The sequence below is a fragment of the Hyperolius riggenbachi genome, chromosome 6, assembly GCF_040937935.1.
Source record: "Hyperolius riggenbachi isolate aHypRig1 chromosome 6, aHypRig1.pri, whole genome shotgun sequence".
Lineage (NCBI taxonomy): Eukaryota > Metazoa > Chordata > Amphibia > Anura > Hyperoliidae > Hyperolius > Hyperolius riggenbachi.
The window spans coordinates 46071893-46089086 of record NC_090651.1 but is presented as its reverse complement, the minus strand read 5'-3'; the positions used below and the strand labels follow the sequence as shown (position 1 = coordinate 46089086).

At 46.2% G+C, this 17194-nt stretch overlaps 1 protein-coding gene across 3 annotated transcripts in view; it reads left to right on the top strand.

Moving 5' to 3' along the window:
* Positions 1–17194, top strand: part of TNNI3K (TNNI3 interacting kinase) — a 409379-nt gene that overhangs the window by 186724 nt on the left and 205461 nt on the right. For all 3 annotated transcript variants that reach the window (XM_068239216.1, XM_068239218.1, XM_068239219.1), the window contains 3 exons: positions 2852–2904; positions 4870–4922; positions 15875–16007. In XM_068239216.1, the coding sequence (XP_068095317.1) occupies positions 2852–2904; positions 4870–4922; positions 15875–16007 (239 nt within the window). The remainder of the gene's footprint in view (positions 1–2851; positions 2905–4869; positions 4923–15874; positions 16008–17194) is intronic.

The window sequence follows — 17194 nt, the reverse complement described above, 5'->3', positions numbered from 1 at the left end:
TCTGAGGGTTTGGCCGAGTGATCAGGAGCCCACACGGGGCAAATTAGGGCCTGATCTGATGGGTAGGTGTGCTAGGGGGTGACAGGAGGTGATTGATGGGTGTCTCAAGGTGTGATTAGAGGGGGGAATAGATGCAAGCAATGCACTGGCGAGGTGATCAGGGCTGGGGTCTGAGGGCATTCTGAGGGTGTGGGCGGGTGATTGAGTGCCCTAGGGGCAGATAGGGGTCTAATCTGATAGGTAGCAGTGACAGGGGGTGATTGATGGGTAATTAGTGGGTGTTTAGGGTAGAGAACAGATGTGAACACTGCACTTGGGAGGTGATCGGACGTCGGATCTGCGGGCGATCTATTGGTGTGGGTGGGTGATCAGTTTGCCCACAAGGGGCAGGTTAGGGGCTGATTGATGGGTGGCAGTGACAGGGGTGATTGATGGGTGGCAGTGACAGGGGGTGATTGATGGGTGATTGACAGGTGATTGACAGGTGATCAGTGGGTTATTACAGGGAAGGACAGATGTAAATAATGCCCTGGCGAATTGATAAGGGGGGGTCTGAGGGCAATCTGAGCGTGTAGGCGGGTGATTGGGTGCCCGCAAGGGGCAGATTAGGGTCTGATCTGATGGGTAACAGTGACAGGTGGCGATAGGGGGTGATTGATGGGTGATTGATGGGTAATTAGTGAGTGTTTAGAGGAGAGAATAGATGGAAACACTGCGCTTGGGTGGTGATCTGATGTCGGATCTGCGGGCAATCTATTGGTGTGGGTGGGTGATCAGTTTGCCCGCAAGGGGCAGGTTAGGGGCTGATTGTTGGGTGGCAGTGACAGGGGGTGATTGATGGGTGATAGGTGATTGGCAGGTGATTGACAGGTGATCAGTGGGTTATTACAGGGAAGGACAGATGTAATTAATGCACTGGTGAATTGATAAGGGGGGGTCTGAGGGCAATCTGAGCGTGTGGGCGGGTGATTGGGTGCCCGCAAGGGGCAGCTTAGGGTCTGATCTGATAGGTAACAGTGACAGGTGGTGATAGGGGGTGATTGATGGGTAATTAGTGGGTGTTTAGAGAAGATAACAGATGTAAACAATACATTTGGGAGGTAATCTGACGGCGGGTTTGCGGGCGATCTAATGGTGTGGGTGGGTGATCAGATTGCCCGCAAGGGGCAGGTTAGGGGCTGATTGATGGGTGGCAGTGACAGGGGGTGACAGGGGGTGATTGATGGGTGATAGGTGATTGGCAGGTGATTGACAGGTGATCGACAGGTGATCAGTGGGTTATTACAGGGAAGAACAGATGTAATTAATGCACTGGCGAATTGATAAGGGGGGTCAGAGGGCAATCTGAGCGTGTTGGCGGGTGATTGGGTGCCCGCAAGGGGCAGATTAGGGTCTGATCTGATAGGTAAAAGTGACAGGTGGTGATAGGGGGTGATTGATGGGTGATTGATGGGTAATTAGTGGGTGTTTAGAGGAGAGAATAGATGTAAACAATGGATTTGGGAGGTGATCTGATGTCGGATCTGCGGGCGATCTATTGGTGTGGGTGGGTGATCAGATTGCCCGCAAGGGGCAGGTTAGGGGCTGATTGTTGGGTGGCAGTGACAGGGGGTGATTGATGGGTGATTGATGGGTGATTGACGGGTGATTGACAGGTTATCAGGGAAGATAGATGCATACAGTACACAGGGGGGGGGGGGGGGGTCTGGGGGGGGGTCTGGGGAGAATCTGAGGGGTGGGGGGTGATCAGGAGGGGGCAGGGGGCAGGGGGGGGGCTAAAAAAAAATAGCGTTGACAGATAGTGACAGGGAGTGATTGATGGGTTATTAGGGGGGTGATTGGGTGCAAACAGGGGTCTGGGGGGTGGGCAGGGGGGGATCTGAGGGGTGCTGTGGGCGATCAGTGGGCGGGGGGGGCAGATCAGTGTGTTTGGGTGCAGACTAGGGTGGCTGCAGCCTGCCCTGGTGGTCCCTCGGACACTGGGACCACCAGGGCAGGAGGCAGCCTGTATAATACACTTTGTATACATTACAAAGTGTATTATACACTTTGTAGCGGCGATCGCGGGGTTAACATCCCGCCGGCGCTTCCGTATGGCCGGCGGGATGTTACGGCGGGTGGGCGGAGCCAGTTGCCGGGGGAAGCGCGCGTCATCAATGGCGCGATCGCTCCCCCGGCATGCCTAAAGGACGCGCCGCCTGAAGGCGTATTGCGGTCCTTTAGGCGTCCACTTTGCCGCCGCCCATGGGCTGTGGGCGGTCGGCAAGTGGTTAAGGTCGCATAACGTGTCCCTAACGCAAAGTATGTTAGTATTGAAGTTAGTTATATAGACGTTATGCGTCTCTTGATGCGTCCGTGATGCATACTTTTTGAAGCATATTATCGAAAGAAAACGGCGCATGCGGCAAATTAAGAAAAAAAAAACAGTACTGAGCATGTGCAAACATCCGAACGCAGCCAAATACGAGTATAACACACAGCATGCTGCACTTACTTTGAACGTCCAGCGTTACATTGTAACGCAACGTGGGCACTGGTTACTGTGAACAGCCCATTGATTTTTCATTACTGTGAGTTGGGCTGCGTTACAGGCTGCTCTAAACTGCGCCTGTAATGTCCCACTGTGAAAGCAGCCTAAATCTGGAAATAATTATAATGCCAGGGAGGTTAACTTTTGAGTATTTTGTATTGAATGGGGGGCAGCCTAGCAGTTCAATGGTTGATAGCTATTGGTGTCTCAGTAGGTCGTTACAGTAGAACTTTTGCATGCACATTTTTGTGGTATTGGCAGCTTGTGTTTGATGTCTGTTGGTATAAGGGGCACTGAATGTGATCTGTTTTGTGGTTGCAGTCACAATATCTTGCTGTATGAAGATGGCCATGCGGTGGTTGCAGACTTTGGAGGTAAGAATCTCTGCATTTCGCAAATATATTAATTCCCATATGAGTAAATGAGGGGCTTCACTCCAGACCTGGTACACAGAGATTTGTTTTTAAATTCCACTTTGTAAGGTTATGAAATATGCAGCAAGGAAGGCATATTTGGCTTGCCTGATTAGTGTCAGACAAAATACATTTCAGCACTGCCATGCAATGCCGCAATTTGCATTCCGGCAAGCCCACAATGCTATCAGGCACTTAAATTTACTTTGTCTGCAGCTAATCAGGTGCCTCCGGGCACCGAAATTTATATACTTTTTTTTTATAACATTACATCATACTGTCACATTTGCAGTTTAGAAACCACACTCTGTCTTTTAAGCTATAAAACAAAAGCAGGAATAATGACCCTTTGAACCTTCCTGCAGTAAAACCTTATCAAAGGGGTCTCTCACTGTTTCTTGGCTGTTTAAAGGGAAGGTACAGGATGATCAAAAAATAAGAATTCATGTACCTGAGGCTTCCTCCAGCCCCTGGCAGCTGTCCTGTGCTGTCACCGCAGCTCTATTGGCTCCCGGTCTCCTCCCGTGCAGATGCCGACCTCGCCAGGTCAGCATCTTCCTACGCTTCACCATGTGGCTCTTGCACAGTACAGTTCAGATGATGTCAGCGCGACTCCGTGAACCGCACGCTGAAGCGCAGGAGGTATTTTGTACCGGAGGGGAACGGAGCTGTGGCGAGGGCACAGGATGGCTGCCAGGGGCTGGAGGAAGCCCCAGGTAAGTACATTTTTACTGTTTAATCATCCTGGACCTTCCCTTTAACTACTTGCCGACCGTGTCACACCAATGGGCGTGACCATGGCGGCAGCCACAGGAACGCCTAACCCCAATTGGCATAAGGGCCTGCGGGCCTGTTTTGCAGGAAATTACGTGCGCATCCCTGTTTGGATGGCGGAGATGTTAGACAGTGAAACCACTGTCTATTAACATAGTACAGTGCTGCGATCTAAGGCAGCACTGTACTGGGGACAGCCGTGTGACACGGCTGTCCCCCTGGGGGACGCAGGAGAGCGATCGACTCTCATAGGCTGAAGCCTATGACAGCCGATCACCGTGATTGGCTGGCTGGGGGAGGGAGGTTTTTTTAAAAAAAATAATAAGTAACAACATAAATATTTATAAGAAAAAAATAAACACTGGGGGAGCGATCAGAAAGCTCTGTTGGTGGGGAAAAGGGGGGGGGGGGACACTTGCGTGCTGAGCTGTGCGGCCCTACAGCAAGGCCTTAAAGCAATTTAACAAAAATGGCCTGGTCTTTAGGGGGGGTTTAACACTGCGGTCCTCAAGTGGTTAAGTGCTTCAGAAAACAGGACTGTATTCAATCCAAGCTGGGTCGAATAGCTCATAGAAACTCTTTTGCATAGATAACAACTGAAGTTTTTTTTTTACTCTTTCTGTACCGGAAAACAATATGAGGCCCTTTTATTTGCTACGGATGTTCTATTTCTTAACTGTACTACACATACAATTCATTATCTCAAAAGTTTATTTTCGCTTCAGGTTCTCTTTAAAGTGTATAACCGCGATGCATGATATATAGATAAGAAACATGCCACACGGTGATCTTGTACAGAGGCAGAGCTGCATTTACCAAATCAGCCAGGCCTGCTATTTCTCGGTGACACTACACAACCCCGTCTTGTTGATTTTAACCTTGAATAGAGGCGCCCGCGGTGGCGCGACCTTTCCTCTGATGAAATGCCAGGTCCATGAATACCGCGCTGCCCTCAGCTGCAGCACAAGATGTTTCTTTTCATATCGGAGAAATGGATGAAATATGAGTGCGGAGCCATACAAGATGCTTCAGTGACTTTTCATTTATTTTTCCTACAGCTCTTCTCATACACATCTCAGGTCTACTTACAAAAAATAAAATAAAAAAATAAAGAGAAAAAAACATACATTTTCTTGTTTGTCTTTTTTCCAGAGTCAAGATTTCTTCAGTCGGTTGATGAGGACAACATGACCAAACAGCCTGGGGTTTGTTAACTCTAATATCTTATCAAAGGGTTTCCCTTGTGTGCTTGTAGCATCATGCTTTGCTTTCTTAAAGGCCAACTCTGGAAATACAAAAAAATAGTTGGTAATTGCGTGGAGAGCGTTTAGGACTGCTTCTAGATGATTGCTACTATCGCTGATCTTGTTAGTAGCAGCTGGATATGGATACATAGCTCCCAGCTGTCCCTCATTTGGAGGGACAGTCCCTCTTTGGAAGCCCTGTTCCTCTGTCCCTTTATCTCCCTCATTTGTCCCTCTTTCAGGTGTGGTGTACAGATCTATGTGAATACTGTATATGTATTTTTCTACTGAAAAATGTATTTAATTGACTCTAAACATTATTCCCATCCTTTAAAGGGAACCTTAACTGAACGGGGGGTAAAGAGTTTCACTTACCTGGGGCTATTACCAGCCCCCCTGCAGCAGTCCTGTGCCCTTGGAGCCGCTCTGGAATCCTCCGGTCCCTCGCTGTCACTTAGTTTCGTTTTTGACGACTCACCAGTCGGCCGGGCGCCATGCGTATTATTGGACGCATTCCCTACTGCAATTAGCGCTGTTGCGGACCGAAACACGTACAAAGATACGCGTTGCCACATATCTACGCGTGCGGCGGCTGGCGGACTGGTGAGTCGTCAAAAACGAAACTAAGTGACAGCAAGGGACTGGGGGATTCCAGAGCGGCTCCGAGGGCACAGGACTGCTGCAGGGGGCTGGTAATAGCCCCAGGTAAGTGAAACTCTTTACCCCCCGTTCAGTTAAGGTTCCCTTTAACCACTTTGCATCCAGACCTTGTTTCCCACTTATGGACCATGGCAGTTTTGACAGTTTAGCTATGTCCTTATTTAATCAGAAATAGCTTTATCCCTACTTATGACACAGAAATTAAATATATATTGTTTTTTTTTAAGACAAACTAGGCTCTCATTGTATGCCATTTTTTTTTCCTTGAACAATTTTGTTTTCTATGAATTTTAATGACAAAACAAGGAAAAAAAAATAGAGAAAAAACATTATTTCTCAGTTTTACCAATTCCAGTTTAAAAATAAAAAGTTCTACTGTAGATAAAAAAAAAAACAAATTTTGTTTGGCTATTCTTACCGCTTATCACAAAACTTAGATTATGCTTCTGTCACAATTTATGGTGAAGATATTTGATTCTGAAAAAATGCTACAGAGCATTTTTCACTATGAACTGATAAAAGTATTTTTAATGGTAAAATTCAATCTTATTAGCTCAGGAAACATATATTCCCGTTCACCATTTAGTGCTGCAGCAGATAGTGCCAGAAATGTGCACAGGGGCATGCTTAATCCTGCATAGCACTGCTTCTGCTACAAGAAGTATATCTACTGACTCGTGGCTTAGATGAAGTCACAGAGGATGTACAGTAGATATCCTGTAGTGGTGGATAAAGTGGTTAAATTGATATGTTTCTTATTTTCAAATGATAATATGAAGGAAATGAAACAGAATAGAAAGGACCGGTGGAGTTTGAATTATAAAACAACATATTTTTCTTTCAAAATCTTAATGATATGTGTTACTAGGGTTGCATGAGTGTGATTAGGGGGTGTGGCTTGTGTCCCTCTTTTTTATCTCAAAAAGTTGGGAGGTATGTGGATATTCCACCGACATAAATGAGAATACTCAGTCAAGCAATTAGGGGAGGAGTCCGAGGTCTGTTCTGTTCTCTTGCTTCCGGTCTGTTCTGTTCTCTTGCTTCCAGCTTTTGGCTCACTGCTCTTCCTGCTTTTGATTGGTCCATTATGAAGCTGTATATTTAAGTTGCATAAAATTTGCTGAAACTTGGAATTATTAGTAGGGGTAAGCGAATGTAGCTGTAGATAGCCAAGGCCAAAAGTTACGTAAAGAAGATATTAGATGTATTAGATGTTGAGTTAACAGTAGGGATAGTTTTAGGAGTTAGTGTTAGGAGGATTACTGTTAGGAGGAGGTAGAAGCCTTAGCAAAATATCATCAGTGTTGCCGATATTATACTAGCAACTTCATTACAAATGTACCAAAAAAGTTGGAAATCCACGGAATCGGTAATCAGCATTTTTGGTAAACGGAATATCCACAGAATTGGAAATGGCATTTCTGACCATCCCCAAAGAGAGGGATTTGATCCCTCTCTGATCATATTCAGATTACAGAGGGATTGGTCTGTTTTGCCATACTGGGTGGAAATCTAAGCATGTATAGGCACCTTTATACTAGCAATTTAAGTTTAGGTTCACCTTTGTTAGAAGCCACCTAGCCAGGGGCGTGTTCTAGACCTTCTGCTGCCTGACGCAAACTTTGGAGGACGAGTTCCCTCCCCCCCAGAAAAAAAATGCTAATCAGTAGCAGCAATCTATCATATGTCTCTGCTTTTGATTGAGTGAAGTGAAGGGTCCAATGATGGTACCATAGTCCCGTCCACAAGACCATTGGCACCAGTTAGCAAAAGAAGTAGTGGGCGGCTGTGATTAGCCAATCTGGTGCCAGCACCCCAGCCTGATCGGCCGCAAGCCAAAGCTTCCCCTCTAACTGGCCATGGTGATCTTTCGCCGCTGATGGGGTTTTACCATAGCATGCCTTGATAAAAGGCGACACCTCACCTGCTTATGATGTCATAGGGAAGGGGGAAGCAGGTACCACTGGTCAAATGAGGGCAGTGATTCGGAGATGCGTGGATGAGGAGGGTAGTGTGTGTGTGACAGAAGGGTGGAGAAGAAACAGGCATCAGATGGCCAAAGTGTTAGTTCAAATGCCGCCTCCTAGATTTTTCTGCCAAAAATTGGCATGATTTTGGTGACTTCATGGTAGGTCTGTCCCTGTAGCTAGCATACCAGCATGTTTTGGGGGCAGCAGGCCCGGATTAACGTCACAGGAGCCTAAAGGCATAGATGTCCTGGCACCCTTCTGAACCGCACCGCAAGTGTGCTGACTGTCCCAGCTGTCACTTCTCCCTTACTTCCCTTGCCCATCATAGGTAGCTACAGGTGCCCCTAAGTATTAGGGAAGCCAGGGTACCCTCAGTATTTAGTAGCTAGAGGTGCCCCCACGTATTAGGTAGCCAGAGGTGTCCCAGACTGAAGGGAGATGTGGTCAGTGGAATGCTGAGACCCTGTTGAGTAACCTCTCATTTGCACTCTGCTCAGCTCTGCATAGGTAAGGCGGGAGGGAGGTACTTGGGGAGTGGTGTGAGCCATCTTTCCATCATCAGGCGCCTGTAGGCACGTGCCTACAGTGCCTTATGGTGAATCCGGCCCTAGACGGCTGTATCTGAAGGCAGCTGAACCTGCGATGCCAATGCTGCGAAGCAGTGCTAATCTTTTCTATGTCCCCACTGTATGCGGGATACATTCTGCTCTCTTGTACAAGCTAGGATGTGGAAAAAGTCTTCCAAGCCGACATGTAGAAAAGAAGATCTTGGTGTAATTGTGTGGAAATTCTGAATGATTCTCAGTAATTTCATTAAATAACAGTCCCTGGAAAGCTTCTCTGCGATTGCACACATGGCAGATAACTGTAATTTCTCACATCTGCACCAGTCAGATGCGCTGAACGGGCTGCATTTTTACTCGTGCTGCTGAGATGGGATTATTCTGGGTGATTTGCAATGCGTTGTTTGTAAATGTCTCCCTCCTGGCAGAGAAATGCATAAATTATAGGAAAACTGTCACCTTTGCCATTTCCAGTTATGCATTATGTCCATATAAGCAGAATCAAAAGTTCTTCACTGCTTAAAGGCCCAGTCCCGACACAAATTGTCCCCTAGATTTGTGAAGAGTCTCTGTTGCATAGCTTGTCTTGTCTATCAGGAAACTCCTTGAATGGCTGATGTCAAACCAACCACTTGTAGAGCATCAGACTGATTCCTTTGCCACTGACTGACAGTGCTGCAGACTGCAACCTTCTCTGAATGTTTCAGTCTCTGTCCGACACCCTTTCAGTCTGAACAAAAAGGAGGCAAGCCAAGGAGCTGCAGCCACACCCACAGTGCCTAAAAACAGAACCCTAGTACAGGGTTTCTTAAACTGGGTGCTGCGGCCCCCTCGTGCATTTCTTTGTGCATTGCCATCAGATAATGCAACTGCACATTGATATATAATGGATGGGTCAGTGACCACTTGGACAGGGATGGTGTATAATGGGGGTCACTGACTACTTTAACCTCCTTGCCATTCTAAAAAATCCAGCAAGGAGGCAGCGCTGCACTTTTTTTTAATTTTTTTTTTTTTTTAAATCATATAGCGAGCCCAGGGCTCGCTACATGATAGCCGCTGAGCGGCGGCATCCCCCCACCCACTCCGATCGCCTTCGGCGATCAGAGTATGCAGGGAATCCCGTTGAGAACGGGATTTCCTGCAGGGCTTCCCCGGTCGCCATGGCGACCGGGCGGGATGACGTCACCGACGTCATGGACGTCGTGACGTCAGAGGGAATCCCGATCCGCCCCTTAGTGCTGCCTGGCACTGATTGGCCAGGCTGCGCAGGGGTCTGGGGCTGGGGGGGGGGGGGCGGCTCGGCGGGTAGCGGCGAATCGGCGGCGATCGCGTACTACACGCAGCTAGCAAAGTGCTAGCTGCGTGTAGGAAAAAAAAAATATGCAAATCGGCCCAGCGGGGCCTGAGAAATCCTCCTGCGCAGGTTACCCCGAACTGTGTTCGGAATAACCGGCAAGGAGGTTAAGGGGGAATGTGACCTAATAAGCATCACTAGCTACTTGAAAGGAGGGAAATACTGATTAATGAGGAGATGAGCATCGCTAACTAGTTGGTGGTCGGGAAGGGGGGGTCCCATAGATTACTCGAGTCATAACAGCATTTCGGTAGTTGTTTTTGCCCAAGGTACCTAGAAAAAATTTCAAAGCCATCAAGGTGTCCTCACCCCAAAAAGATTGAGAACCACTGACCTAGTACTCAGAAGCCCCTAGTGGGGTATATTACTTATTTAGAAGTGTCCTGGCACCGCTCATTGTCCTCAGGGTACCCTCGTTCCCTGGCCTGTACCAGGTCCTTTCACCACCTGGAACCAGAAGCTCCTCTAAGCGGTGCAAAGCTATTCTGTACTGTGCAGGCACGAGTTTCGACCTGCACCAGCTGGGCTCACAGGGAATTTGTGCCTGCACAGTTTTGAGCCACATGCTGCCACTAGGGGGACCTCCCTGGTCTTCGTATTTGACTGGAGGATTCCATTGAAGACCAGGGATGAGCAGTGCAAGGATAAAGATGGGCTTTAACCTTCTTAGCGGTTATCATGAGCCAGACTCGGGATGGAAAAAACAAGCTAGGAGCGGTTATCCTGAGCTAAACTCGTGGTAGCTGCCAGGAGGTACAGTATATGCAGAGCAATGCGCACAGCAGGCGTTTTTACTCACCTCCCGGGGGATCCTGATGTCGGCCGCTTCTTCTTCCTCTCCTCCGCGGCTCTGCTTCCCCCTGGGAAGGGGGACAGAGAGAGAACTGCAGCGCTGGACCCCAGGGGGGTGAGTGAGTGCTGGGGCTGCTGCAGATCTCTCTGCGGTGAGATTTTTTCTAGGCTTTAGGGTCTAAAAGCATGCTAAAAAATTGCACCACTTTTAGACCCTAAAATCCAGAAAGAATCAGACTGCCAAGGGAGTTAAAGTAAGCCTGTAGCTACAGACTATGACTAGACTAACAACACAGCTGGAGTGTAGCAGCTCATAATATAAGTAAGATTAGTTTTAGACTGCTAGATTACTTAGTGGTTGATGGTTAGTAAGCATGAGCGGTATATTGTATTATATGCAAAAAGAGCAATTGAGCTACTGCCAAATGTTGTTGAACAGGGCTATTTTCACCATGCTAGACAATGGCTATCATTCATAAAGCATTTCCGCATGCGGAAATGCTTAAAACAGCTGACTTTACCGACCACTTAGCAAAGTCAGCATTCATAAAGCCTCTTTCCGCATGGAAAAATGAAACTACCGAGCAGACTGATAAATCACCGCCTTGTGCGGTGATTATCGGTACACATGTAGCAAAATGTTCATTCATAAAGATCACCGCAAGCGGTGTGAGGTCGGGAAGTACCGCTCCCTCTGATGTGGCGATACCAATGTAAGTGAATGGAGACACACAGACCTCCCAGGCAGCTGCAGCAGAGCGGAACACGGAGAAATGTATCAACTCGGCAGCTTCCGTGTCTCCGCAAGCCTACCGCCTGCCTACCGCCAGCTTAGTTCGGGGAATCTCCGCACTGCTACCGCACATGGATACTTTTTTATGAATTGAATGCCCACCCAGAAGTCTAAAAATCCGTCAGCAGTGTTTTCCCGCACTGATTCTCTTTACCGACAGCCTGTTCATGAATGATAGCCAATGTGATGAAAATACAGTGCATCAGTGTTTAAAAACGCTATTAAATGACAATCACTATCAATATGTACAGAAGGATCCCGCTTCTGCTCGGGTTGGGATGTCCACCCCTGGTGGTTGCTCTCCAGGTGATTAGGCTCCTGATGTAGGGCATAAGGAGGCAAGCTCTCAAATGGGGCGAAACTATAATTACACCCTTCTAACTAGGGTGTAAATTGAAACAACTAGTGGGAAGAGGCACCCAGAACAATAAAATGCCTTAAAAATGATATAATAGAGAAATAGGTTAGCCTACAGCAGCGACAAAAAAAAGGATTGCAAAAAGGAAGACTACACATTTTGCTGGTTGACCCTGCTTCTTCAGGTCAATAACAAATTGTGCCAGGTGGCTTTGATGAGTCAGGAATGAGTGCCTCTATGCTAAGGCACTGCTCGTAGGCCAACCTATTCCCTATTTTAGAATTTTTTTTCATAAGATGAAGCTTGTTCTTGTTCAAGTATTGTGACTTTAAAATTCATCCAGTAGGAGTAGGTCATCCCGTCTCATCCCACAAGGAGGTTTACATCTTCGGCCAGATGGTTCAGGTTATGCCGCCTTGTTCCACAAGGAGGGTTACCGTCAACATTACAGCTCCAGCCATGGCAATCTAGGACATAGGTCAAGCCCACGGCTGGAGCTGGAATGCAGCTATGGGTTAAGCCAATGGTTGGCGCTGGGAGTTGAACTCATAACCTCATGCCTGGTAGGCAGAAGTAGTACCCATGCACTTTTCACCTGGCTTATTTTAGAATTTTTAATGCAATTTGTGGTCCTTGGCGCCTCCTCCCACTAGCGAACACCTTCAGAGCTCCTGTGGAGTCCATGCCTTGATGGGCCAGAGCAGATTTTTGCAGCACATGGGGTCCAATGTTAGGTAGGTGGTTTTAATGTTTTGACTAGTTGACGAATGTGATAACTCTCTATGCACAATTAGTGCTGAGTTTGTTAGAGGCACGCTATGTACAGTTTAACCTATCCCCAGCACACCGGCAGTGCAGCATCGCTCTTCCCGTTCATTAGACAATTCTCATTCCCTCTATGAGCCAAACAGTATTGTAGTCTGTTGCTATGGCAGCGGCGAGCATGCAAAGTTCTAATTGCTGGTGGAGGCTAATGACAAGCGCGTGAATAATGATAAGGAGGAAGGTTGTTTAATAATGGAGCATTTCTTTGGGATGCTAATCCAGACAACACCGGGTTTGGCCCAGTAAGCTGCGGATTTCAGATACAACTGCCAGCTAAGTAGAAACATGTTTTGTCAAGAGCCCGTCTATCCCAGCTCAGGAGAAAACACGGCCTGAAATTACATTCAAATAGATACACAAATGCAGAACGAGTCCAAGATGTGTGGAAACAAAAACTCGTGATTTTTTGCCAATTAAAATGTGTACGTTATCGGAACAAGTTCATCCATGTTCACAACGGTTACTAAATGGATTGTGGCTCCTTAGACGCTATTAACGCCTTCAGTTAAGCTCCTTTGCTGCATGTGTTATTATTACAAATGCTTTCTCTGTTGTATGTGTTTTTCTTGAGTTAATTCCTCCTGTCCCGGCAGTGAAACGCTCGTCTGCTGCAATAAATTAGCCAAAGCACCGTTTATACAATAGCAGCGGCTCACTGCCTGCCTTGGCTTCTGTGTTACAGCAGAACATGTGTAATATTTGTAATCCTCTGCACTACTATGGATGGCATGACTGATGGAAGAAAAAGAAAGCTTTGGCAGTCTGTCAGATACTGCAATAGTTATAGCTAGTGTACAGGACCGCATGGACAAGTCCTGGATAGAAGGTATATTCCCCCTGCTTAGCGCTGGTACAAGAGATCTGGGATGGTACGGGGAAGGCACAATAGGATCCAGAGCCTTTTCTAGATCACAAAGGGGGGTGAAGCACCCAATGATAGATAAAACTGTGTTAAAAACAGCTAAAATAATAAAGGGAGAGGTGACTCACCTCAACCTTTTGTACACATATGAAGCTTAATCATGCTTTATAGTTTAATCATCTGTTGGAGGTGTGTACTCTGGTACCCAGTGGCTCTGTCCCTGGTAGGTCTCTTGTTGTTTTGCCAAGAGTGCGACCGGATCCAGTTCCATCTGGTCACCCGAGTGGAGTCGGGTTTATATATCTCTACCAGCCTTCAGTGGTTGGTTGCCCCCTGTGCAACCTTCCTTTGTGAGTACCACAACCTTTTTGTACATTTGCCATTGAATTTGTGACATACTGCACCATTTTGGCTCCCAATGTTTCTGTGTTCTTTTTTTAGGGTGTCGATCACCCTCACCACACTTTCCTGGATCAGACTTTTTTTTTTTTACGCTATAGATTTGTGTTAAAGCGGATCCGAGATGAAAAATGAACTATAACAAGTAACTTGTCTATATATCTTATCTAAAGTTTAGATAGTTTACACAGCAAATCTAGCTGCAAACAGCTTCAATAGAATATGATTACTTCTTCCTGTAATACAATGACAGCAGCCATGTTGTTTGTAAACATTACACACAGGCAAGCTTATCTGCTTCTTCTGTGAAAAAAACCCTAATCCCCCCTCCTCCTCCCTCCTCCCCTCTACCTCTGAAATCTCTGGCTAATAATATCTCCCCCTCCTCCTTCCCAGACTGAGCTCCCATGAGCCCTTGCTACTGCCAAGGCACTCTGAAAAGCTGTGGGCGAGGCTTGTTTAGTTTATAGGGAATTCGAGTATTAAAACAAAACAAAAAAGTATTTGGCTTGAGGAATGCCCTATAAACAATAGGAAAGGAACATAATTATGTAATGAGTAAAAGTTCATCTCGGATCCACTTTATACAAAAGTCATAGAGCCTGATCCAGTTCACTTTTTTTCCTAAGTTTCCTCCTAGGTGATATTCCACATCTTATAAATAAAATGACTTTAAAGCCGCCACCACCAGCCCAGCAGCAAACGAAAAATCTCAGAATAATTTTGACAGTACTTTTTCACCTACTTTTAAGTACTTTTTTCAATTGTAGAATGCTGAAAAGTTATTTTACTCAAAAGAATAACAAAAATGATCTCGAAGCAGAAAAGTTAGGAGAAAATGCTCTGGGAGGAGAATTCTGCATAACAGCCTAGGCCAGAGGGCGGGGCAACACACCAATGTACTGCCCGCCACCATCCCCTGGGTCAGCAGCTTTTGCAGACTTCTGCTTCCGGGTCAAAGGCAAGCTGCCGACCCAGAGGAGGGTTGGAGGCCCCGGTTTAGCATGCAGTGGAGGCAGTCAGGGGGAAAAGGAGGACTCAGACCATGTCCCAGCACGTATACATCCCAACTTTTTGAGATGAGAAAGAGGGACACTTAAGCCATGCCCCTGTCACGCCCCTGATCACGCCCCCGGCACACCCCTAGTCACGCATACCATAAAGATTTCATGAGAAAAATATGTTGTTTTATAATACAAACCACACTGGTCCTTTCTATCCTCGTTCATTTTCCTTCATATTAACATTTTAAATGTAGTAATATATCAATTTAAAGGATGGGAATAAAGTTTAAAGTCAATCAAACACATTTTTTGTAGAGAAATATATATATTTACGTAAAAGAGGGACAAAGTCCTGAAAGAGGGACAAATGAGAAGGAAAGAGGGGCAGAGGGACAGGGCTCTAAAAGAGGGACTGTCCCTCCAAAAGAGGGACAGTTGGGAGCTATGCAGCACGATTAAAGGGAACCTTAACTGAGAGGGATATGGGTTATGGATGTTTCCTTTTCAACAATACCAGTTGCTTGGCAGCCCTGCTGATCTTTTTGGCTGCATTAGTGGCTGCATCACACACCTGAAACAAGCATGCAGCTAATCCAGTCTGACTTCAGTCAGAGCACCTGATCTGCATGCTTGTTCAGGGGCTGTGGCTAAAAGTATTAGAGACACAGGATCAGCAGGAGAGTCAGGCAACTGGTATTATTTTGAAAGGAAAATCCATATCTTTCTCAGTTTAGGTTCGCTTTAAAGGGGAACTGAAGTGAGAGTGATATGGTGGCTGCCATACTTATCTCCTTTTAAACAATACAAGTTGCCCCGGCTGTCCTGCTGATCTATTTGGCTACAATAATGTCTGATTTACAACAGAAACAATCATGCAGCTAATCTTGTCAGATCTGACAATAATGTCAGAAACACCTGATCTGCATGCCTGTTCAGAGGCCATGGCTAAAAGTATTAGAGACAGAGGTTCAGCAGGATAGCCAGGCAACTGATATTGCTTAAAAGTAAATGAATATGGCAGCCTCCACATCTCTCTTACTTCAGTTGCCCTTTAAGCAGCTAAATAGGTAATTACCTATTTGGCAACCTGTTGCCTCAGATATCCTTTAAGATTGGTTGTGACTATCAGCAATGTAACTCATTATTCATTGCTGTATTATTTGATAATAATAATTAATAATAACAATTATTATTGTATAACGTACATTATCAGTAGTTGCAGCAATGGCCTCTACATCCAGTCAGTACATTGTTTTGCAGAAAACGGGGATTGTGTTTGCTTGAGATCGATGACTGTGTTCTCTGGTAACATCTGTTATGTTGTTTGTAGAACCTTCGGTGGATGGCCCCAGAGGTTTTCAGCCAGTCTACCCGGTACACCATCAAAGCCGACGTCTTCAGCTATGCCCTGTGCCTCTGGGAGCTGCTTACTGGAGAAATCCCATTTGCTCATCTAAAGCCAGGTAGTGTGTATAATCAGATTTCCATTTGCACTATATTCTGATTTTTTTTATTCAGTGCTCAGTCCTTTAAAGCAGGGGTAATGTCATGATGGTGACAGTCCAAAAATAAACCGCATTGTTGCTATAAGTTGTATCTTTAGCCAACATACTGTAGTTGTGTTGAGCTTACCTGCATTTTTTTCATTTTAATGGGTAATTACAGTAAATCAGAAGAAACACCATTATTATTATTATTATTTAGTATTTATATTGCGCCAACATCTTCCGCAGTGCTGTACAGAGTATAGTGTCTTGTCACTTAACTATTCCTCAGAGGGGGCTCACAATCAAATCCCTACTATAGTCACATGTCTATGTATGTATCGTAGTCTAGGGCCAAGTTAGGGTGAAGTCCAGGGATGACCGAAAAAGAGCAAATTCCGTTCAGCCAGAATTTGCGGATTCCGCCAGCGCTGAATTCCGTCGCTATGAAAATTCCGCCAGCATGTACCATTGTGATATATCCAAGAGAAAAATGGGCTTGCATGGGGAATTGTAGGATTTCAAAAGCCAGCTTACATACCTTGGTCGGGAATTGAACCCAGGCTGCCGCTCTGTAGACTGCTATTCTAACCATTATACCACCAACACAACACACTACACCGCTACATGCATACTCTCTCTCTCTCTCTCTCTCTCTCTCTCTCTCTCTCTCTCTCTCTCTCTCTCTCTCTCTCTCTCTCTCTCTCTCTCTCTCTCTCTCTCTCTCTCTCTCTCTCTCATCTCTCTCTCTCTCTCTCTCTCTCTCTCTCTCTCTCTCTCTCTCTCTCTCTCTCTCTCTCTCTCTCTCTCTCTTCTCTCTCTCTCCTCTCTCTCTCTCTCTCTCTCTCTCTCTCTCCTCTCTCTCTCTCTCTCTCTCTTCCCTCTCTCTCTCTCTCTCTCTCTCTCTCTCTTCCCTCTCTCTCTCTCTCTCTCTCTTCCCTCTCTCTCTCTCTCTCTCTCTCTCTTCCCTCTCTCTCTCTCTCTCTCTCTTCCCTCTCATCCCTAGTGAAGTCAATTACATTGTGTAATGATCGCTGCTGCAGCAGCTATTGCTGGAAGTAGTGCTGCAGCTCAGGCAGTTCTGATCTATTTCCATGCAAGCTGTATAGCTTTGTCTGTTTTTCCCTGCTGTCAGCTTGTGACTGATTATCATTCACCTGTGTGGG